A 25,688-nucleotide genomic window follows, 5' to 3' on the forward strand; every position below is an offset into this window, starting at 1 on the left:
GAAAAAACAGTAAGCAGGAGTATACGAAGAACATTTTATTTTTCTGGACCATATCACCCCCTTTGATTTAATTAAGGGGCAGCAGGCAAGACAAGGGGGCTACATGAAAAACTTGCGTGATATGGCCATGAAGTCAAGGCAGCACGTTCCTTGACGGGAGTCCCTTGAACAGTACAAAATAAATAAGATCCAGCTGTGCGTGGCTTGCAGAGACACAGGAGAACGTTTTTAATATTACAAAGTAATGCATGGGCTATGCTAGGCTCCACATATGAACAGAAAGGCAATTTAAGACAATGACTTGAGGTCTCGGCATAAATTTTGTTTCAACAAAGAAAAAAAAAAAAGTGCACAGAGTAAAGCAGGAGGTACTCTTACTACCAAAAAAAATTCAGGTACCCTGCACAAATCCCATGGTGCACTAAAAGGTAATGGAGCAATCCTTTGCTCATTTAAATGGCCAGATGCCCTTGCCGAAAGTGCCCCTGTATCCCATGTCTCAAGTGATGCTCTGCTTCCAGCCCCTGTGGCTGGGTATGTACAGTAGTCTCAGTGCAAGGCAATGGGAAAACAGTGCTGATTATGGCCACGTGGTGTCCGCACCGCTGCTCGCATCTGCCCGAGGAACCGACGACCAACCATCCCGTGGCACCTGCAGAAAGCATGAATGGAACACACAAGGAATTGAAGTTCCCCCATAAACACAGCAGCAAATTTTGCCGCTAGCAGTGGGAAATGACAACCTATGCCAAGGATGTTGATAGGTGAGCCAGCAGCCTGCAATTTGCAACTTGACCCAATGCAAACTAAGTACAAACTAAGATCTAGGGCAATACGTGCCAACACCAGATAAGATTATGAGGCATGCCGAGTGGGGGACTATTTTGACCACCTGGGGTATTTTAACATGCACCCAATGTACAGTACACATTCGATTTCACATTGTAGAGATGCAAGGTCACTTCAGCATGGCAACTCCAGTCCACACGTCTAGCCATCTGTGGTCTTGTATGGAGTCTAGATGTATGGAGCCGTTTCAGCTTCCGAGCACTGGGACAATGCACTCCCTGAAGTAAATATTGTTGCCACGGTGTTAAGTTTACATAAATTTGACATTTGGAATTTAGTGTTAATAGCATCATGTTAGCATGTGGTTTAGAAGCCCATCTGTGCTATGCACCGATAATTACTAGCACTTGTTGGACCACCACCTCGTCAGGCAGAACATGTGCAGCAGCTTTTGTGCATGGCACCTACACCAAGATGTGTGCTCATGGATGACACCACTCGCAGCCACACAGTTGACATCTGTTCATGTGCCTCAGCAGTGAGCCACTGTATGTTACTGAAAAGCCCAAAATATGGATGCAACAGGATGCAACTGCAGATTTGTTTGTACCTTGAGCAAATAACCCTTAGCACTACTGGCACATAGTACTGCCAGCAAAACTTTTGATAGGTCCCCTTTGGTTATTTGGCAGTTTAGTTTGCTGGTCCGATGTGATAAGGAATGAGGGTTTACTGGTGAAAATAGCTTGGGTACATGGAATCTGAACAATGTTCACACAGAATTTGTTTATGAATGAAACACTGGCAGTGTATAATGACCACTTCAAGTTCATGTGGATTCTCTAACCGCCCCAACTGCGGCGTTAAAAAAAATGTTCAACAATTACGAAAAAATTATTGGACACGAGCGGAATGTGAATTTCACAAAATGATGGAAAACCAGGTGCAAAAAAAGTTCGCGAGAAAGCAACCGTTTTGCGCATTATTTGAAAATTTGGGGTTAAAACAGTTTCACCAAATAACTTCAAGTTTTTTTACTCCTTGGCACCGAGGTCGAAATGTGCAAATTCTAGTGTTCTTGCGAAATTTTTCACAGAAAAAGGTCAGGGGAGGAAACCTGGAATTACTATTAGATAACTGTCACTAATGATTAGTCTTCCAAAATTTTATTTTTGCCTTTTTGCCTATGTGCTGCTCGCAAGCTCCAAAATAAAAGCCTGAATTTGGCAAAAACGCTACTTTGGCCTACATTTAGACGTTAGTAACACATGAAGTGTATTATTGAGAACAATAACAGCTTTCGCCACAGAAATTTTAATCAAGTAATTTTGTGTTTTCATCAAGAAAATTTAAATTTGAGTGCCATCATCGCATTTTTGGTTCGTGCTTCCACTTCCCCCGATAGCATATGGGCACGGAATACAAACCAGGGTGGTGCACATGGCGGTCTGTGTGGCAAGAAGTAGAAGCAGATATTGCCAGAAGTTCGCGAGAATTCGAATCTTGAAGGTATGCTCACTTAAGGTAGATCGACGTGCACTTTCATGCTACTGGAAGTATAGACCCTTTCACAGTTTACAAACATGGGCCCTGGACAGCTTCCGGTCTTGCTCATTGACATAACCCATTAAGTTAACAAGCAAGAAAGGCATTGGCTGCGATATCGAGTGGCAGGAGTGTGTTAAAAATCTGCTGGCTTATATTTTAACGCTTTTCTTCTGTACATAACGACAATTTTACAAGTGAATGCTGCCGTAAGTTATACAAATATTCTTTGTATTAGTTTTGAGGCATAATGTGGATCTTTTTTTATTTAGAAACTTAAAAAGTAGGCTTTCAACACAGCAAAACGACTTAAAAACCCACTTTGTGTTCAGATGCAGTACGCTGATAATGCCCGTGATTGGACATTTCTTGGGACCGCATTCTCCTTGCTGTTATCGTGACAGTGAAACCAGCTATACATATGTGGCTGCGTACACATGAAGCATAGCGCGGGCCACAAATAGCTTTCATGAGCGTGAACTTCAAGCACCATTCAACGAAACATGTTCACCAAACCTGTGTTTTCACTGGTTTCACGGTGACTGAATATTTTTGATAGAGAGCTTTCTTGAGCATATTGCACTAGTTCTGCGACGTCTTCTTCCTAGACAATAGTCGGCAAGGTTTTTATTGGGTCACGGACCACTGGGCCTTTGCGATGTCACGCCTCGGGAAACCATTTTCACAGAACACTTTTATAAAAGTGAGAAAATGAAAGAGATTTGTAGCCCGCTCTACCACTTAACGCGTAGGTGGCTGCATATGTGTACTTCCAGTAGCATGGAAGTGCGCAATGTCCATCTACCTTTAAGATTCAAATTCTCACAAACTTCACGTGGTGTCAGCTTTCATTCCTCACCACACAGACCACTATGTGCACCAACCACCCTGGTTTGTATTTCCCGCCAACATGATATCAGGTGAACTCAAAGCATAAACCAAAAATGCAATGGTGGCACTCAAATTCAAAAAATTTTTCTCGATGAGAACAAAATTACTTTAAAATTTGTGGCGAAAGCTGTTATTCTGAATGATATCCAAGTTTCTTTTTTTCATGGACCACCTTAGCGCATTACTAAAGTCTAAACATAGGCCAAAATAGTTTTTGCCAAAATTTCAGAAGATTGACCTTCCTAGGGACAGTTCCATGAAATTCCAGGTTTTCTCCCCTGAACACTTTCCTTGTAAAAAATTTCACAAAATGCCAGAATTTGCGCATTTTCATCTTGGTGCTAAGGAGTAAAAAAACGAAGTTATTCTGTGAAAGTGCTTCAGACAACACAAAACCCCAAATTTTGAAATAATCTGCAAAACTATTTTTGGCAAATTTTTTTTTGCACCTGATTTTCCATAATTTCGTGAAATTCAAATGGCATTACGTTGCAAAACTATTTCCATTCAAAATATTTTGGGGAAATACCGTTCAAGTACTGGTTACATGCGTCTAATTTTTTTCACAATTTTTCTCGAGTGCCACGGTTGAAACAGCTGGCATGGAGTGACCGAGTATACTTTTATGTGCCTTAGGGGGGGGGGGGGGGGATGTGGCAATTGAAGTGGTCAAATTCCTATTTCTTTTTAGGATTCACGGACCTCTATTTACCATGTGGCAAAACAAAATATGCAGCAGAAATAGAGAAATACAGCACTTTCCTAGAGTGCTGTCATAAAAAAATTGCAAGAACATCGGGCTTCTGAAGGCCCCATCGCACTGCGGATTGCCCGGCTGCAGTGGCTAGAATTGGGAAGTGTGATGAACGCGCGTGGTGTTTTGAAAGGGAACTGCCAGGGGGCTCTGCCACACATACACAGCGGCCCGAACAGTAGCTAGCAGCCGCAGCGCAGGGGCCCTAGGTGGAATGCGGTTATCTGCGCGCACAGTCATGAATGGAATAACAAATAAGAGCGTCGCAGTATATAAGAGGTGTGACAAAAATAACGAGACTGGTCCAGTAACTTATTGTACTTACTGAATCAGCTCTCTGTGACATTATCACCTTCAAAGTAGTCCCCTTCAGCATTCACACACTTCTGCATTCGGTGCTGCTATTGCTGGTAACAGTTCTGGAACGAGGTTTTTGGAGGCCCTTCAGGAGATTCTCCGTTTTTGCCTGAACCTCTTCAACCGAGGTAAAATGGGTTCCCTTTAAGCATCATTTAACTTCAGGAAATAAAATAAAGTCGCATGGAGCCAAATCAGGTGAATTAGGAGGATGTCCCATCACGGTAATGTTTTTGCTGGTCAGAAACTGCTTGACAGGGCCGTGTGAGCGGGTGCATTGTCCTGGTGCAACAGCCATCCATCACTCCACAACTGCGATCTCTTCCTAATTTTTTCACGAAGTCTTTAGTACTTCAATGTAGTAGTGTTAACAGTCTGACCTTTTGGAACCCACTCAATCATTAGAATTCCATTAATGTCAAAGAAGACAATTAACATTGCCTTGAATTTTGATTTTGACATGCGTGCTTTTTTGGTTCTTGGGGATCCTGGAGACTTGCACTGCATTGACTGGTGCTTACTTTCTGGTTCATAGGTAAAAACAGATTTCTGATCACATGTTACAACAGATACCAACAAATTTGGCTTGTTTGCAATGCGTTCTAACATGTCCACACACGTCTTTACGGCACTGTTTTTGGTCATAGACAGAACTTATGGAACATCATCATCATCATCATCAGCCTAGTTACGCCCACTGCAGGGCAAAGGCTTCTCCCATACTTCTCCAACTACCCCGGTCATGTACTAATTGTGGCCATGTTGTCCCTGCAAACGTCTTAATGTCATCCGCCCACCTAACTTACTGCCGCCCCCTGCTACGCATCCCTTCCCTTGGAATCCAGTCCGTAACCCTTAGTGACCATCGGTTATCTTCCCTCCTCATTACATGTCCGGCCCATGCCCATTTCTTTTTCTTGATTTCAACTAAGATGTCGTTTACCCGCATTTGTTGCCTCACCCAATCTGCTCTTTTCTTATCCCTTAACGTCACACCCATCATTCTTCTTTCCATAGTTCGTTGCGTCGTCCTCAATTTCAGCAGAACCCTTTTCGTAAGCCTCCAGGTTTCTGCCCCATATGAGAGTACTGGTAACACAGCTGTTATACACTTTCCTTTTGAGGGATAGTGGCAACCTGCTGTTCATGATTTGAGAATGCCTGCCAAACGCACCCCAGCCCATTCTTATTCTTCTGGTTATTTCAGTCTCATGATCCGGATCCGTGGTCACTACCTGCCCTAAGTAGATGTATTCCCTTACCCCTTCCAGTGCCTCGCTACCTATCGTAAACTGCTGTTCTCTTCCGAGACTGTTAAACATTACTTTAGTTTTCTGCAGATTAATTTTTAGACCCACCCTTCAGCTTTGCCTCTCCAGGTCAGTGAGCATGCATTGCAGTTGGTCCCCTGAGTTACTAAGCAAGGCAATATCATCAGCGAATCGCAAGTTGCTAAGGTATTCTCCATCAACTTTTATCCCTAATTCTTCCCACTCCAGGCCTCTGAATACCTCCTGTAAACATGCTGTGAATAGCATTGGAGATATCGTATCTCCCTGTCTGATGCCTTTCTTTATAGGGATTTTGTTGCTTTCGTTGTGGAGGACTACGGTGGCTGTGGAGCCGCTATAGATATCTTCCAGTATCTTTACATATGGCTCATCTACACCCTGATTCCGTAATGCCTCCATGACTGCTGAGGTTTCGACTGAATCAAACGCTTTCTCGTAATCAATGAAAGCTATATATAAGGGTTGGTTATTCTGCACATTTCTCTATCACTTGATTGATAGTGTGAATATGGTCTATTGTTGAGTATAAGTAATAATATAATATTATTATATAATAATATATAAGTAATGATATCGCCGGTTTTGTCTCTTAACGCATACATCTGATTCTTGCCAATTCCTAGTTTCTTCTTCACTGCTTTTAGGCATCCTCCGTTCCTGAGAGCATGTTCAATTCTATCCATATTATACTTCCTTATGTCAGCTGTCTTATGCTTGTTGATTAACTTCGAAAGTTCTGCCAGTTCTATTCTAGCTGTAGGGTTAGAGGCTTTCATACATTGGCGTTTCTTGATCAGATCTTTCGTCTCCTGCGATAGCTTACTGGTTTCCTGTCTAACGGAGTTACCACCGACTTCTATTGCGCACTCCTTAATGATGCCCACAAGATTGTCGTTCATTGCTTCAACACTAAGGTCCTCTTCCTGAGTTAAAGCCGAATACCTGTTCTGTAGCTTGATCCGGAATTCCTCTAGTTTCCCTCTTACCGCTAACTCATTGATTGGCTTCTTGTGTACCAGTTTCTTCCGTTCCCTCCTCAAGTCTAGGCTAATTCGAGTTCTTACCATCCTATGGTCACTGCAGCGTACCTTGCCGAGCACGTCTACATCTTGTATGATGCCAGGGTTCGCGCAGAGTATGAAGTCTTCATTGCTAATTCGTCTGTTAAAATTTGCCAAACAGCTTCCCTATCCAAGTTAACCAACTGCGCCAGTGCACGAACACTTAATCTTCGGTCACCACGGATCACATCACAAAATTTGGCAATGTTTTGGTCTGTAATCGCTGACCTTGGACGCCCAGCACGTTCATCTTCCACACTGTCCCTTCCCCCTGAAAACCGCTTATGCCATTCAAACACACGGGCACGAGACAAAGTTTCATCTCCATAAGCCTCGGTTAACATTTGAAATGTTTCCGTGGCTGATTTCTTAAGTTTCACAAGAAACTTGATGTTGATTCACTGTTCGGTTTTTCCATCAGGCATTTTTCCGGCAGAAGGCAGTTGCACGTGCTCACTCAATGACGCAGCACTTCCAACTGGCGTGACTGGTTCCGTCGAAACTGGGCGCATGAAATGAGGAGGTGTGTGGGATGACGTAAGCAAAACAGTTGTTGCCAACTCCAATCTTTTTTCAAGCTACATGCTTAGTCTCTTTTCTTTTGTGTCACACCTCGTATAAGTGTGTGTATACATGCTCGCTTGTTCATGGCTGCAAATTGTTAGAGTAGCATAGCCCCTTACAAATTAAAAGGTGCCAAGGTAAGAGTCAGATTGAGCGCGCGTCGATGGCAGAATGCAGCTTGCTTTCTGTTTATCGAACACAAAGCAAGAAAATTCTTAGTGGCAACTCTGAAGCAAAAATTTTATTTTCAACATACTGCTTACGCAAACAAATCATTTTTAGAAGATTGGCTTAGAATCAGTTTAGAACAAACTATTCTCAGTCATCTATGTTTTGCTACACAACACACCCGAGCTGGTGACCTCTTTTTTTGCGAGAACAAAAAACATTTAGTTTACAAGCAGTTCAAACAGAAAGTCTGCCTCTGATAAGCGACGCGCCTGAGCTTCAGGTGTTTCTTTTCACGGGAAGACTATCTTTGTTGAGTGCCTTTGTGTAGAAGTGCAAACAGGTACTTCATATATCAAGCGTGGCCTGAAGGGTGACCCTTAGCCCCTTTGGAGTGCTTGCTGAAAGAAATCTGGCTGGTGAAGTTCCCGCATGAGCCTCCTATCGATTTAGGTAGTCTAATACATCCTTGACGTGCCTTTCATATGTAGAGTCAGGTTTCAACCCTTCAGATGGAATCCGTGCTGTCATTGCTTTTACTAGCTTCCACGTCAACAGAACAAAGGCTTGAGTTCGTGCAGGGTGACCCCAGTGCTCCTTTATGTGCTTCTTGTGGAAAAACAGGCCCCGAAGCAACTGCGGACTGAAAAAGGGCAATGCCAGGTTTACCTTAATCTTTTCATAGGAAAAGTTGTTAGGGCTCACATGAGCAAGAGTGATCTTCGGCATCACATTAAGAGTAAATGCACAAGTTTGCAGGGGCAACATGGCCACAATTAGTACATGACCGGGGTAGTTGAAGTATGGGAGAGGCCTTTGCCCTGCAGTGGGCGTAACCAGGCTGATGATGATGATATCCTCGTATGCTGCTCTGATGTGCTCAGTATAAACAGAACCTTCAGGTCTTTTGTACCTTGCTTTAAGAAGACGATTTCAAACATTTTATCAGGTGTGGAAAATATGAAATGAAGAGGCATCTTGCAGTGTCAACAGGATGTGGTGCAGATGGCTTTATAGACTGAGGAGCCAGAAATCCCAAAAAGGTGCCACATTGAAAGGTTCCATGAAGCTTCGTCCGCCACAATATAATCCATCTTCAGCCCAGCCTTATCTGCGAGCAACACAGCTTCTATTAAGATCTTGCACAAAAGCGCAGCCTTCACATTTCCCCAGGAAGTGAGAACTCAGTATCTGGTGCCAGGAACCAGTGAAAGGCAGAAACATAATCACGAGACCATGACCATGATGTTTGTCGTTTTCCAGTGTGAATTTTCCCATCCACCAGGCCTTCCACTTTCCCTCCAGCACCAACATTCAAGAACTCTGACAGCTTCATTTCGTCCACAATCAGGCCGTCGTGGCATTCGAATTCCTCCATGGATTTTGTTTTTCTTTTGATCTCCATGATAATAGGAAGGCTGAAGCCAAACCATTCGTGTATTTCTGAATGTGCATCTTCAAACAGCTTCTGCTTGCGAGGATGAGTATGCCTTCCCGCTGGACATGCTCGTAGAGTCTCTGGCTTTTCGTTTGCATTATTATGCAATCCAGCAACCAGTCTGGATTGTACTACATACCTTTAGCTACTGTTATGCAATGCTTTCAAGCCGCTTGCGACATATCAAGTCTTTGCTTCGGTGGAAGGGCTTGTAACCGGTCTGCAAAGACTCCCTCTTCAAGCTCTGCACTTTGTCTCTTCAGTTTCTCAATAGCTTGAGTGCAATGCAACAGCTTCGCTTTCAGCCAGCAAGTGGCTTGTGCGTGCGCTCTTCTGTGCTTTGAAATTGCTGCAGCAGAAAAAAATGCGCGCTACTTCCCACAGGTCAGGGCGCGTGGTGTTACAAGCAGCAGAGCCGGTGCAACTCGCACTGGGCGACTTGGCTGCAATGCGTGCCATAGGCGCTGCATGCTGCTCGCCACACTTCCCCATTCTAGCCACTGTAGCCCGGCTATTCGTTGACACAGCGCCGCCATCTTGGTATCATCGTAAAGAGAAGAGATCGGAGCTAAAGAAAGCCAGAGCGACATGGTTCACCAACAAAATTAACCAAGAAACTAAAAAAAAAAAAAAAGGGGGGGGGGGGGGGGGGGCTAATGTGGCATTGCGATTGAATGCAGTAGTCACGTGGCGTACAGGGCACTCCTCTTGGCTGTTCTAGATTTGAATTTCTGACGACTACCTCTCGCACGCATTTGCGCAGCAGCGAGCTACGTGTTCCAATCAACGTGATTGACGATCGCAGCAGCTTATGCACATATTCTGCGGTGGGCCCCAAAGGAATCAAGTTATAAAATGGCCCAAGCGTACAGACGTCCACGAAAGGTGTGGAAAAGGAGGGAACTACTCGTAGAAGTGGATGACGCTGAGCTTGATGACAAGGCACGACCGGTGCACATGGGTGACCGGGAAAGCGCGACTGCGCGTGGTCGTGGCGGCAACGCGACATCGGCAGAGCAGAAGTTTTCGCGTCAAATACTCAACGGCAGATTTCAGCTCCAACTCACTAATAAAGAGTTTGCACAATGAGAGACAAGAGCAGACGTTTTGAATGTGCTGTCATCTACCTCTGCACGATGATCAAAACTGACGGCAACTAACGTGCACAAAACTTCTGCAACAAAGCGAAAAAGTAGATCAAAATCTAAAGAAAATGTGTCCTCATAGGCCAAGGCAAGGACTCCCAGGCAGGTTTTAGGTGCTCAAAGTAAAGATTTAAATATTTACAACAAATGAAACAGCTTAGTTTTCTCTGCTTTCATTTTTTGTGCAGTTGATTTCAGTCATCCAAGTGCCATTTTTCAACGAATGAAGACAAAAATAGTCTTTTGCACTTAGATTCTGAAACATTGATGAGTGCAATAAAGCTGTCCATATTGAACTGCACCTCACAAAAAAAATTTGTATTTTTCACAGAAGTCATTAGTAAGACAATATGCATAGGAAAATTAACATTTTTATGCTCATTTTGACATTTAAAATGTAAGCAAATAGCTTGATTGCACAGAACTGGCCTTTGTGAACATGCGGATGTCAAAACCTTGACGAACTTAAGTGTAATTAATTTGGGGACTACCATCAGATGCTGTCAATTGTAACTCAAAAACTATAATAAGTAGCACAAATGATATCAGAATAGCAAATCACACCTGCATGCTAAATTTCACGAATTGATTGCCATAAAAAAAAGTAATCACCATGTCCGCCCATATTGGATGTGTAGCGGCCGTCCGTTACTTCATGTTCACCGCTCTGGTGGTCATTGCTCCCTGCTCGAAACTAAGCGTTCAACGGACAGGGGCAACACCACTGCCACTCGGCAAACCTACTTTTATTATCAAGTAAAGCCACTCGACTAGACATTCTCAACCAGTCAAAACTTGCAACTACTTGCCTCCACTAAACTGAGCTGCAAACAGAAGCTTGTGCGTGCTCCTAATAGTTCAGTACATTATGAAGGCGCATACCATCAGCCTAAACACCAAGTCGAAAAGTAATGGATGTGCACAGTGCATAAAAGGGGTTCTTACACCTCCATTGCGTGGTCTGGCTCCCCCACGATTTCCTCCACCTCGACCTCCACGCTGGCCACCTCGCTGCCCTCCACGCCAGAAACCTCCCCCACGACCCCGCCACGCATTACGCCTCATCCAGTTGTTTGCAGAGATGCCGAATGTTTCATGGTTCAGCTTGCGTTCCTGCCGCCAGTCTATCCTCTGAACCCTGCACAGACAAGAACAGTTATATCATGACAGGACAACGTTCCACTGCGTTCTAGGATATGGTGCAGTGCTGCTGCAAATAAATGAGTACTGTTGTACAACCACCTGTCTCAATTCCTTCATAATTTAGTTGAAGTACTGTAAATTATGTATACAATCTTGCACAGGAGAGACTATTGCAATAAAACTTACAGCAGAACTCAATCACTACACTAATGCAATTATCATGCAAGCAATGTATAGACAAACTGAAGCCACCTGCATTTACAATCTGTAGTGGGGGAAGTAGGCCATGAATGTTAATTGCGTTAATGCTACATGGATGTGCCACAGTGCCACCACAGACTACAGCGCGTGCACCTTCAGACACCACAAAGAAAGCTTCAATAAACATGGCCTCCCAATTGTGGCCGGTTTTGTCCTGCCGACACTGTAGAATTATGGTTCCGCATACCTGACCTCCAATGAACTACGGCACGATTGTATAGGAGTCTATTTCAGGCATAACATTCATTGTCAGCCAGAACAGTGGGAGTTTTCCCTTTTATAAATCTGACATGCACCTGAGGAGTGCACTCGCAACGAGTTAGAGTTTAGAAAGAAAGATGCCATTAATCCCTTCCTCCCTCCCTCCCTGCAGGCATGTTGCACCAGTTGCTGTGCTTGAGGAACTCTTGTGGCACGGGTTTGATTCTGGTTAGCGCTGGAGAAATACTGAAGGATAATTTTTTAACTGAAGGTTGGGAAAACTAGGCGAGACTGACTGGAAAGTGGGCGAATTTTAAGAATGTTAGTCACATTTGAAACTGGTTATTCAATGGTTGACTTGCTAAACCGAGTTTTACTGGTGTGAAGCAATGTTAGGCACACTAATGCAGATACAGTGGTTGCTTATCTAAATTTTTTCAGCATTAAGTTTACACAGCTTTTCCAGAATAGTGCCAGTAAGCACAAACTTTCTGAAAAAAGCTCTATGCCAGTATTACCAGCGAATCACTTTCTAGAGATTTCACTTGACTGAACCAGACATGTCTGCAAGGACAACAGCATGCCTGGCACCGTGCCAAGAACAGTGCTTGGCACTGAAGTCCAAGAATCGATTTGAATTCAAGACTTGAAAGGCCGCCATCAGAGTTGACAAGTCAATGCACTGTATCTGGGTGCCGTTTTTCCCTTGCTCTGCTACATAAGCAAAATTTCAAGAACAGATTTGCAATGGCCACATTGACGTAAAATGAATTCTGTGCATGTGTGCCATGCTAGAAAGTTTGCTCACGATGTCGCGAGTCTTCAAGCACACTGAACACAGCAAGAGCATGGCGTCTAGTCATGTTGGAACACCGCTGCAAGCTGCTGGAAACTTGTGGCACATTCCACAGCACCCTGGCGCTGCTACAATGTCTGTGCAAGACAGCGGCTACATCTTTGTGCAAGCATAAGGACACTCCAATCTTGACAATTGTTTGAGAATTTGCACAAAAAGGACAGGGACAACCAATGACAATTGAGCACAGCACTGCATGTGTGGGCTTGTCCTTTTCAGCAGAAAATTTTCAGGAGTCAAAACGAACTAGACCAACTTTCAGTTTTTTTTAGGAGACAATGAAGACAGCGTTATCACTATTGTGCTTGCTTATTGGCAATATAGCTATAATCTGTCTTTACAAAGGCATGTAGCACAGCGAGAGCAGTAACATGACCAGCAGGATGTACAATTACCGATGACGCCTGCAATTTGGCTGCAATCTTTAGTTGTTAATCTTTACTTAGTTAACTGCAATTATTTTGTACAAGGAATGCCCATTCCTGCCAGGTCAAAGTTGCACGAACACAGGTGTCTAGCTTACTCTGTCAGCATAATGCATAGTGGTGTTAACCTCAGCACTGCGCAATGGACACTGCAACCTGCCAAGTACAGTGCGAAGGTGGTTGATGCTTGGGAGTTTACATGCTGCCTCAAAGTGAACGAGTGATGCGGAATGGTTGACCTTAGATGCTGCTCTCGTGCATCATCGAAGTTTCGTGCACCAGTACCAAGATGGCGAGAGCTGCACTTGTACCTTGCACTGGAGGAAGGATGTCCTATGTTTGAGGCGTTGCCATGACCAGTTCCTCTTCGTTCTGCTGTGGCAGTGCTCAAGTGGCGAGGCATGAATGAATACAGTCATACCTCTAACCCTAGAAAAATCTGCTCAGTTGAAATTTCCTATGGCACCGAACTATTTCCCATACGTGCCATGTATTTATTGCCCTTCATCTCCAAGTATTTTTGAGCCAAATTGTGCATCTTGCAATCTTGACCGAGACCGGTACAAACTGCCACCGGACCGTTTACCAAGCTTCACGCGAGGTTGCCGCACCTGACACAAGAGAGGAGTGTGCAGATGCAGGCCCTGCAAAAGAGCACGCTTAAGTTTTGTTCGCTTTATGAAACGTATGCGATTTACCATTAGAGGCGAGATTTGTTTTAATTTTATTCTATGCGACGTAGAATAAAAGCACATGTGCCTTGTGCATTGCAATCACGGAGGAAGAATATTTAAGAGTTAGCAATATTTAAAATAGCACGTGCCGACGGGGTGCATGTAGTGGGCGGCACCTTACGGCACGTCATGCAAGCCACAGGGAAAGCAAGGAAGAAAAGCAGACGCTCGGGCGGGCAGCCCGGATGTGCTTTCTTTGGTGGCAACAGTGTCTTTCGCTCAATGCAGACAACACGGACGTTCACTTCAGTGGGCATGCTGTAACATTTAGTTTGTGTGCCCTTAAGTCAAACAACAGTTCTTGTTAGCAGCGCTTTTAGTATTGCAGACCTCTAACAGATGCCATGTGTGGATGCCCTTCTGAATTTACTTGCCTAAGATGAGACACAGGTGTTTTGATGAAAACTGCAAAAAGCAGGTACATTTCTTGGAGGGAAAAGGCGAGGATCTTCAAGGCTCTCAATGACCCTGAATGACTGCAAGCATGGGCTGCAGCGATTCCTGGGGATGGCCGTGCGCTCGCATCGAGAGATTGGATAAATACTACGGTGAGTTTAGAAGAGGTATTCCTGGACCACAAAAATCTGGACTGCATCCAGAGGCTGTGCTTTGCACTTTCAGTCTGCAGAAGCTTTGACATCCCCCCAAAAAAGAAGTGGAATCCCCAGAAAGTGTGATCAAATAACGGTGATGCTACAGTTAAAAGATCAAGAATGAGCATACAGCAAAAGCTTAGTTCAGAACTCATAATTTGAAATTTCGGATAATTCAAAGTAGCCACTGCAGTCCGTCCAACAATGTATTGAAAGCAATATGTAATGCATCTAGCTAATTCACACTGAAATCTGCACCACCACCGATAATTCGAACTCCGCACGATCGTGGATCGTCTCCGTGCAGCTTTGCTCTTTCCATCTGCGGCAGTCTGTTGCAGGTCAGTTATCTCCCTCTCTGAAGACAGATTAAAGCACGAACGCGGCCCTGCATTGGGATGATTGTATGAACAGTCCAAGAGCACTTCTACCGTCGGCGTCATCGTTGCCGTGCACCCTTGCTGTATGTATGAGTGAAAGTGTGCGAGGGAACCGATGATCGCAGCTGCGTGAAAGGAACGAATGTGAAGAGGAAGCGGGCGGTCTTCTCTCGTGCGCCAGGCTCCGAACGTTGAGAGGCGCGGGGGGTGTACATACTGCTCTCCAGAGCGCACTTGTGAATGCTCTGGTCACTTTCTGTGGCACCATTTCCGGCAAGTCCGTGCAGCATGCATTGTGTAGTGCTCCAACTTTCAATTCTGTTCGAACAGTTTTGCTATTGTAATGTCACACTGGCAGTGGTCTATGCAACACACACGGCATGGACTTATCAGGAACGGTGCCACAGAAAGGTGAATTTACCAATGTCAAAAGAGAGGTGCTGATATCAGCCAAAATAAATGTGCTGCACTTGCTGCAAAATAAAGTTGAGTGCAACGGCGGAAATAATCAGGTCGTGGACACCTTTCCAAGTTCAAGTGCTACTGCGAAGCACACCAGCCTTATGCGGTTTTATGCACTGAATAAAACGGCAGTGTTGTAAAACAGAGCTGGGTGATATCCCTGGTGTTAATTTTTTTCTTTGAAACCTTTACGAAGAGCCAGTTTAAAAGCTCTTGTTGAAAAGCTGGTCAGTAGAAGTGAATATATTAAAGAACTACACTCTTGACTACAATTTCCGCAACTTTGCGTATTGAAATTTTTCCAGTTTTTTTGCTGCTCCTAGTTAATGAGGTATTACTGTAAATGCAATATGAAAATGATGGTGTTTGCTTTTGTGGTGGTGGGCGATCGCGGAGGATCATGGCCAATTTCATACTCTTCAGCCTGTTTCACATGAGATTTTGGTCCAGAAACTGGGCAGTGCCCGTCGTGTGAGCAAGCTTCCTTTGCCAATACCAGTTTTCGGAGTGGTGTGCACAACTGCAATCACGTTCAAAACATTTGGAAAAATTTGCGAGCAGCAACCAATGGTGAAGCGCCTTGAGCAGCACTGTTAAAGGGACACTAAAGTGAAAAATGATTTCTTCTGCATCAGTAAATTACCGTTATACTACACCAAAAACAGCACTCTTACAACGATAGACGTTTGGCAAGCCAGAAAAAGCGCAAGAACGAAATAAATACAAGTGGCGACGTCTACTTAAGTTCCCGCACCTGGGGGCTGTGACGTCTTGGATTTTGATGGCATCTTTTAGGGCCTGCTAATTACATATAGCGGTATAGATTGACTACATTGTGTTCTAAAGGAACCAAATGTTAAACATGCTAAGTTTCGGGAACCTTTATTCAGCCAATGCGGCCCAAATGCGAAAACCTACTTTGGAATCCCTGACGTCACGCTGACGTACCGGCGCTGGTGTTTCGGCGCGAAATTCAAATACTGATACCCAATTGGACGTTCACTTTCTTATGTAATAATCAAACTTTTTTAAATGACTGCCTGCAGGGTTCTCAAACAATGCCTCATTAGTCTAAATTGATTTATTGTTTCGCTTTAGTGTCCCTTTAATACCACGTGGCAGGGGCGTGGCCGAGCGGAACTACCCCACCTGAGAGGACAGTTCTAACAGACAAGATTCGTAGCAGACGATGTCCGCTGCCAGTTTGCAATGTCTCGTGCGGTCTTCAATGAGCTGTTCCATGACTTAAGTTGTGCAGTGTCGACTTGTTGCAAAAATACTCCATTATAGAACCCCAAAGATAAGAGAAGAGTTCTATGGGATGAAGTTACGGATTGAAGCTGAAGGTACTCGTCGCAAGTGACGCATACTTGCATAAAGGAAATGTTGGCGTCACTCGAATTGGCTATGTCCGTTGGTGCCTCAGAATTGCTGCTTGCCGACATGTGTCAATTTAGAGTTCCATTCTTTGCATCCAAATTGTGCAGACGTGCTGTTCCATTACCTCTTTTCCGTCGATGGCGACCCCATATGGGTCCGGACAGATGGGATGGAATGGCAGTCCATACATTTTGTTCGCAGTGCATGTACCAGTCTAAAAGGTCACGTACCCGAGCCCTAAAAGGGCTCACTGCCTTTGTACTTGAATGCCTGGAGGCGAAAAGGGACGAGAGCTTCTTTGAAAGCTGTCTACAGGCCTCTTGGATCCAGGCGGCCGAGGTGGCACCCGAATGCTTTAAAGCATCCGTAAACAAGAACTGTTAGCAGACATACATCTGCTTCAAGCCTAAATCGCAGAAATACAAACGAACCCATTCATTTGCTCACCTATGAAGAGTTAAGAGACAAATGTGAATAGAAAAGTTGTATTAACCATTCTGATACACAGGATTTATTTTCTGCAAGGTTTGCAAGCACGAAAGTGAGGCACCAACTTAGTAAACCGATCAAACCCGCAGCTGACGCACGCCAAAACATGGAAATGGTCTTCAAGAGCTGCACCTTGCTCCACACCGAAACCCGCAGCTCACGGGCGCTTTTCGCAAGCAACACTGCATCACAGTGGCATGCGTCGCGCCAGAACGAAGCATGTGAAACGAAGCTGCATCTGCGTGCCGCTCAGCCGCTGTGACCACTGCCACGCAGTCGGTTGTATGTGAAACAGGCTTTAGTTGGAAAAATGGGACAAAATGGTCCCATGCAAGGACAATACCTAGTCGAGATCAGGTGCAATACAGCCCTTTGACAAGTATCAGTCAGGCCCCAGATTAGCTACTCGTGTAACACGAAGAGTCCAAAAAAGTGCTGAAAAATGCATTTTCTGCCCACTTGAATGCAAAAAAACATATTGCTACAGTTCATTTATGTGCCCGCCATTCTTGTTTACAAAAATGATAGAGCACCAAGATAGTTTGTAGGCACCGGAAACATGTCATGGCCACATCACAATCTATCAGCACGGCCTATACCGACATTCCATGGCTGTGTGGTTTGAAGTTACCGTATTGACAGGTGTACTTATCTTTATCGGGCGACCACGTTTCGCCACCTAACAAATGTTATCACACGGCACGGGACACGCCTGCATGTATCCAATGTTTCTGAAAAGTTATCGATGCTTCTATCCACTGTCTGTTGTCGCTGAACCTTGTCTTATCCAATTTCATCGCCCGACGCGAATGGTGTAGAACTTTGTGGAAGGCACGCGGGTCCCAACGATTAGTCTGGAACATTCGACGACTGCTGTATAAAAGCCGACGCGCTTGACCCGCTATCAGATTTTAGACGATCGCTGACCGTGCTCGCCGCTATCGTTGTGCTATAAGTGTAGCCCGTTTTGTGAGCGCAGGTTCGCCCAATAAAAGTTCGTTTTGTCGTTCACTGTATTGCTACTGTGTTCAATGTCACCACCACGTGACAGTATTTACTCGCATAATGATTGCACTTTTTGTAAACGAAAATTGACACAAATTCAGGGGTGCAATCATTACGTGGGTTAAATTTCCCTCGTAAAGAAACATTTTCTGTTTTCATCCCGCATTTGCTGCGGGATGACAAGCAGGCGGCTGCCGCTGTCAGTGCGGGACATCAAAATGGAAATGGTGGCCGGCGGAGCAAGCCGAACGTGCCACACTCATTATTTTTCTTCTCGCGAGTACATTACGCACATTGAAACAGTTCCTTCCGTATCAGTAATGAATAATATTGTTAATATCGGCAAGTTTGCAGCAATAATGTAGCCATGTCCACTATGAGGAGACAGAAACAGATGGGCGCGCTTAGCTGCCAGTGACAGAAACATGGTGGGCATGGTGCGAAAACGGACGCATTTGTCTTCACTGCTATACTAATACGGCAAGTTTCCGCTAAGGGTGGGCAAATATCTTGGCTGCGTTACAAGCGTCAGTGCATGAATAGGGTACACTTGTAACAGTGTAAACGTGGCCACTATCGTTGCTTGCGATTTGTTGCGTGCTCATGAGTGCAGACAAGAGGAATCGAAAGGCACCCTTTATGTTGTTTCTGACCAAAACCATTATGAAGCCTACAAATAAGAAAGCCGAGGCAAGTTTGGCTGTAGCTTTCTTTTCATGGAAGTGCGGAAAGTGGTGAAAGGAATGAAATGGGGCATCTGCTTAGGCATGTTCGGTGCTTGCAGACCGCTTTGTATGTCTTCAAGAGTCGTTTGCATAGCATTCGACAGATTGTAAGCGTGATCATTAGCTATACTTTGCACACGACATATTGCTGCAATAAGTTCAGGGTGCGATCATTACATGGGGAAAAATTGAATTTTGACAATAAAATTCAGGAGTGCAATCATTACAAGAGCGTGATCATTAAGCGAGTAAATGCGGTATCCTGTGGTGTGATGAGAAAACGAAGTCCTCATTCCACCCATGGCAGTGGGTGGTACATGGACTTTTTGATAGCGCTTGAGATGATGGCAGTTGCATCTTAGAGATCCGAGAATACAGTTCCTGATTAATGCATGCTGGCTTCGGTACCGCCCAGCACACTGCGCAAGGATGTAGATTTTCCAGAAGACTGATCAGTTTCAGTAGATCATTTAGGGGACTGCAAATCTCCACTAGAGCTATTGCAATAAAGTTATGGAGGTTTGCTGAAGATGCCTGGATTCCGTCAATCACTGTTGGAGATTCTCAGAGGGTTCCTCCCACACTGCTCTCGCCATTCAAATATTAATAAAGATATTTTTACTTTCTCTCATGAGAGAATGCAGCACTTGACGTATCAGCACCTACAGCCAACAGTGTTCTGGCAACAGGACTGTGTGCTCAGCATCGCAGGAATGCTGTTGCTCATGGACAAAAAAGGCTAGACAATAGTGCTACGTGCCAGTGCCACCATTGTATTGCAGCCAGCAATGCAGTTTTGTATAGCCTAGATAAGAGATTCCCAAATAGGGGTCTGGAATATGCATGTGCACGAAGAAAATTTGCAAGCATGTCTGCAAGCCTTGAGGCATTCTGGTTGAGGACTGCAGGAATGTTTGACCTTCCCTATGAAATGGCTGTAAAGCTTTTGTTGCAGTTTTCTACAACATACGCATGCAAGCATGGTTTTTCCAGGCTTGCATACTTTGAAAGCATATATAGAAACAGGTTGAATTTGGCTGCAGATATGCAACTCTGCTGAAGTGCGACCGGACCGCATATTGACAAGCTGTCCAGATTGAATTGACGTGGCACTTTTGTTTGACCAGTCTTTGCCAGGTGGCAATAAAAGGCACTTGTTTCATGGTGCATGTTCTGTTAATTTAACCTCGTCCCCACCCTACACTGCAAGGATTCCCTCACAACTTCTACTGGTCGGTCCACAAGGGGTCCCCGATGCACCTATGGCCAAGAAACACTGGCCTAGATCAAGGCTCGCTATAGTATATTAACGGAACTTTGATAAACGAAGGTTTACTATCAGAATTTCCTATTTGTGCGATTTCATTTCCAAAGAATTTTCGAAAAAGCAAATTTTAGATTGCCCTGCTGATTTTGCTGTCGGGGTTGAACGGTACAATGTCCAATTTTTTTTTTTTTATATGGTGAGGATGTGCACAGTGCAGTGGAATAAATGGAGCAGGAATGGCAAGGATGAGAAAAATGCAGAACAAGGACACTGAAAGCCTACAGTACAAGTGCTTACCCCTTGCTTCGTTCAATGGCCTCACAACTGATGTTGTCAAAGAAGGATTTGTTCTTGTCGTAATATACCACATCATCATCTTCATGGTTGTCTCCCACTTGAGTTTCAGTGCCAGAGTCGTCTTTCTTCTCATCACCTGAAAGTAGGTAACAGTGGCGTAATGTAGAGACGAGCAGCTAAAACTTACTCGAAGAGAAGTTCATGGTTTGTTGAGGTTCATGCACTTCACTAGGAGCTGTAACAATGAACAGAGCATAACAAGCTTGAATGGCTGCTCCACTAGTTTGAGCCTATTATGTACAAGCCGATTTAAATCAAAAAGGCTATCTAAAACTGCTAACTCTTGGCTTGAGGAAAGACAATGTACCATGCCTATTTGTGAGCTAGGACTTACGTGTATCCTCAACATTTAAAGCACCAAACAACCTTCTAGAAGTTCAGGAGGGATGATAAAAGACATTTAAGAAAATACAGTAGACTTGATTTTTCGGTCATTAATGCAAAAGCATTATATGGCCCATTACACAAAAATATTGCTGTGGGCGACAGCGTGACCGAAAGATGGTACCAAAAATAGTGGACGGTGCAATGAGTAAAAAGAAAAATGCTCGGATTGTCAAATTTGTTAGGCAGGTTTCTGTAAATAAAGTAAATTAATGCCTTCGAAAAAAAATTTGGTAAATCTCGGTCTGGGTGGGAATTAACCTGGACCTCCAGGGTGAGAGACTAGCCCACTTTCCCAGATGCCATGGTGGCTCCATGGTTATGGTTGACTGAAGTTGTGCCTAGTACGTGCGTCACTGCACATGTCAAATCACTGCCTCCCACACTTCACTTGCTCTTTGGGTTTCATTGGTGCTGTGTCTCTGCGATGCAGTCCAAGTTTCTACCGAGTGGCAGATGTGAAATGGGGTCACTCATGGAAGCAAGCCTCAAAAGATGAAGCTAGGGAACGCAAAAGACGACAGTCACTATAGACCTACCATTAGACAAAATTCATTGTTCTGCAGCAAAATGGTCTGAATGTTTCCAGCCTGTGGCGAGCGTTTCAGCACACCGTTTCAGCAGAAAGAACCAATGCTTGTCGAGAACTGTTCACCGTGTGGGAATGCTTACATGTGGCAATGCAAAAGAGTAAAGTTTCTCTGCTGAATATTTCTCCAATGGTCCTGGCTGGTGGCCATGCATTTCTACAGGACCAAGCTTTCATTTTGATGCTGAAGTTAGCTTTCACAAGGTAACTTGAACTTGGCTGGACCTCGCACATGCACCCAACCATAATGGCAACTCCAGTAGTGGTAGTGCCCTTGGTGGCATTTAGCGAACAGTCAATGGATTGAACACACGTGCTCTCCTGTTGAAAATACGCAGAAGGGTTGATATCCGGGACTGTTTACTATTTCCAGCCTGCCACAGGAAGATATTAAAGGAAAAATATATTAAGATGATTAACAATTTGAACCCAATTTAACTAAATGCTTACAAAACAATAAGGCAATGCTTAGAATACACTGATTCAATCTGGAGTCCACATCAAAAACATCTCATTAATAAAATAGAACGCACACAAAACTAGCAGTCAGACTTGTATACTCTGATCACTCAACGCAATCTAGTGCTTCAGATTTGCTTGTAAGAGCAAACCTTAAACCACTTTTGCAGAAAATAATTTCAGAACAAAAATCGATTTGTCAATTATACCATGGCCATTTCAACATAACACGTTCAAATTACCTGCGAGACTCCTATATGCACTCACCGAGACTAAATCATTCCAAAACAATCCACCAACCATAGGGTCATGCCAACGCTCACAAATACTTTTTCCGTCAGCTATCTTCTACAGGAACAATTTGCCCGATGATATTGTGTGTTGCGATAACATTGACTCTTATGAGCCTAATACAGTATTGAATTTTCACCATGAATAATTACTAATTTTATGTACCTTCTACCACTAACCTGTTTATATACCCACTCCTGCATGGGCAATGACTGGCCTGCAGTATGGAAAAATAGCCATTGGCAACACATCGTGCTACATGTTCTTGGCATTCTAGAGAATTGCATGCACCACAGGACAAACTTTTCTAGGTGTCGGCCACCATACCGCCCACGATTGTCTAGTATAAAGAAATGCAGAATGCTAAAGAGTATGGGCTATATGGAGGAAGACAGGATCTGCCACGCGAAACTTGTACAGAAGCTATATGACAACTGTTAGTTTGAAAGTTGTGCGATGGGCACAGGCATAAAGAATAGACAGCAGGGAAAAATTGTCATCCACCCGAATGCAGCATGAAGATACAAAGGAAACAAATTTGCCCTCGCACTGTGACCTGCTAGCCTCAGATGGTTCAGAAACCGTCCCCGAAAGCCGTTGGTCATGGGTACGAGTCCCAGGCCAGGTCGAATTTTTCCTCAACTGCAAAGTACTCTTTCCGAGAAACCTGCATGGGTTCTTCCCTTGTAGCTGCATGCTACATTTGGGAGGATGATAATTTCCCTTTCATGATACAGTTGAACCTCGCAATAACAAATACAACCGGGGATGCCAAAAAATTCTTTCACGAGAATTTCGTTGAGGTGAAACAAGAGCACAGATACGTAATGCATCGCAGAACGAAACTTTCCTGTCAGAATTCTAAAGCCTACTTTGGCAGGCTTTGCCGCATTGCTGACAACCGCATTGTGGACAGTACACAGTACACTGCATGAGTCGATCAGCAGTGGCAGCACTGCCATGGAGCCTTGTACTCATTGCTTTCAGAAATTAGATTACTTTTACAAGATCTTGCATAACATGCCAATGAATAGACCTACAGCGCTCCATGCAAGCAGTAGCATTTCTCCAACGTATGCTGCCACCCATTGACGCCGACACCTCCGGTGCCAAGCGCGAAAGTGATCGTATCTCGTATACTTGAAGGCGAACGTTTGAGATTCCAATCCCTTAGCGCAAGTCTACTTCCAGTGTAATCAGCACGCAGTGCCTGTCGGGTGGCACCGAAATCAGCGTTATTTAAGAAAAGGATGCATACTCCTGGATGATCGCTTAATCACAGCCCAATCCATGGCACTCCATGATGTCACTGCCATCTCAAGCACCATGTTCCACATCAGTGGGATGTAGATTTCCTTGTTTTTGCTGCCTATTGCTCTCCCAAGCACACATTACGCACTACACTAGGAGTGTAAAAGCCGTTATCACATGCCAGTAGCAACATGTGTGCCATTTTGAATGGGTGATCATCAAACAAGATGGCGACCATGAAGTGTTTCTGGCACATGCGATTGCTTCTGGCACTTTTAGAACTGGTACAGCGCAACATACAAAGGAAGAAACAAGCCGAGCCGGCCAGATAAATGAAGATACAAGATATAGCAGAGGGATTTCTTCACAATAAAATCTGATCAGCAGTCATTAGGAAAACTCCAGCACAATGCTTACAAAGGAGGTCGAGTTCAGTTTAAAGTGAAGCACTAGCTGGTGAAAACTTTACTGGAGGCAGTGCAAAAGCAGGAGAGACTTTAGCGCTCTGCGCTTAGACTGAGCACTGAAGAACTACTACTGGGACAAATCGACAATGCAATACATATCTTCTCGGCCACTGCAATCTGCAAACAAAAACCTGAAGCTACTAGACAAAGCTCATTCAATGGAGCAGCATGGCACATGCTACCGTGAATCCGCACCTTAAGGCGCAATTCACGTAGTACTATAACCCGCACCCATATTTGACTTTTACAGCGAAGCTGTATACGGCTAGTTTCTAGCAGATCGATGTCCAAGATCAGCCGACAGTTTTTGCTCTACAAAGATACTGCAATACTGGGCCGACACTCTGCTGAGGTGAAGCACGCACTCGGCCAACTTGCAAAAGTTTAACATTTTGGGTCCAAATGCAACCGGTATCAGATATTAAGCTGATAACATACTATGCTGACCCTCGTCGGCCACGCCTACACATCTTTTCTTTCACTCTCCCGCGGTGGCAGTCCAGTCGAACGTTACGCACGTCTACTTTCCTCGGAGTGCTCGGGGCGGCTGTCATCGTCCACGCGAATTTATATATGAATATAACCAAAGGAGGGAGTTTGTGGGGAACAAATTTGGTGTGGCCTGTTGTGCGCGACCCCTTGTGGTTTTCAAGTGACCTCTCATCCATTACTGCCCTGCGGGACGTTGACCAATGCACGATTGCCTTGGTTACAGTGAAGCAGTATGTGCCCTCGGAGAGCGGCAAGGTGCATGTCTGTTTTATGTGCTGGGACTCGTTAGTAAAAGGTGCACCGCATTTTGCTAGAATACATGGGTATGTACGTCTCAGTGCCTCATCATGTTCCAAGCCCCAACAATGTGGAGAACCAACTAGTAGCGCCTCGCCTTCCATTTGTGTGCATGCGGAGTTTGAAGCACGGGAATGGACAGTTTGCCATTAAGGGGCCCCATACACAGCTTTGCTGGTCATCCACCTTCAGAGTGGAATGGCACTGGATTTTTTTTCTTCTAATTTTTGGTGCGTGTAATACGTACCAAGATACAGTACTTGCAATGGCAGACAGTTCAAACATGGCATGCTGCTGACCGCAGTGTGGGCACATGCTGTCTGCTGCTTCTTAGTCTAACCCTAATGCATTCGAGTTAGTGGATGTTTTCACAGAATGAAAGATAATTTTGACAGGACCACAGCATTTGAATTATTGAGATTTCATAGAACTTGACTGATTTAAGAGCTGCATGTAAAGTTTGCAGCCCAAAACTGAAAGACTGCAGCCCAAAAGTGAAGAATCTGAAGATGACTGGACAGTCGAAGGAGTCTCTGCAGTTTGTGCATGCTCTTGAACTCAGTGCATGGCATGCGCTCCCTTCGGACATCAATACCAAGAGTTTTTGATGTTGCAGACACCTATACTCGGACAACTTTGAATGAATGGGTGCTGTTTAGTGGTGCAAGGGCCAGGTATGGCCAAAGAGCGCCATGCCAGTGTTAGCAATTTCGCAGTGGAATGCAAGTTCTATGAAGTTGATGCGACATTTGTAAAGGGGCCTAAAGATAGTTGCTGTGAAATGCGTAAAATGTACGTGTAATAAGATTATGGCGACGACTAATGACGTGCACTATGACCCTTAAAGTGCACTGCGAAAAAAAATGATACAATATACAAAACATGCGAGCTGCAAACATTGGCTACAGCACTACTGCCTCACCAGAGCCCTTGAAACAAGGGCCTGGAGGCATATGCTATGCAATACTAGTATTGCAGTGGCAACCTCTAAAGAGAGGAAGCACTACGAATGTATGGGGCTAATAACATGCAAGACCACATATTTCAGGAAATTAGTATGAAAGAACAGCTCTGCACCCAGGAACGTGGCAGGATGAAGAGGGATGTGCTGCCGGTATGCTAGGAAAAAATGTCTCCGATTCAGCCTCCCAACACTGCATGAGGACATGGAGGACG

General features: G+C 44.5%; 1 protein-coding gene across 1 annotated transcript in view; it reads right to left on the minus strand.

The window, feature by feature from the left end:
- Positions 1–20: 20 nt before the first annotated feature.
- tral (LSM14 family protein trailer hitch) overlaps positions 21–25,688 on the minus strand; it is a 46,399-nt gene continuing 20,731 nt past the window's right edge. Inside the window, exons 5-7 of the mRNA XM_075672842.1 lie at positions 20,223–20,358; positions 10,950–11,142; positions 21–652 (exon numbers count right to left, since the gene is read on the minus strand). Of these exons, the coding sequence (XP_075528957.1) occupies positions 581–652; positions 10,950–11,142; positions 20,223–20,358 (401 nt within the window). The 3' untranslated portion in view covers positions 21–580. The remainder of the gene's footprint in view (positions 653–10,949; positions 11,143–20,222; positions 20,359–25,688) is intronic.

The sequence above is a fragment of the Dermacentor variabilis genome, chromosome 1, assembly GCF_050947875.1.
Source record: "Dermacentor variabilis isolate Ectoservices chromosome 1, ASM5094787v1, whole genome shotgun sequence".
Classification (NCBI taxonomy): Eukaryota; Metazoa; Arthropoda; class Arachnida; order Ixodida; family Ixodidae; genus Dermacentor; species Dermacentor variabilis.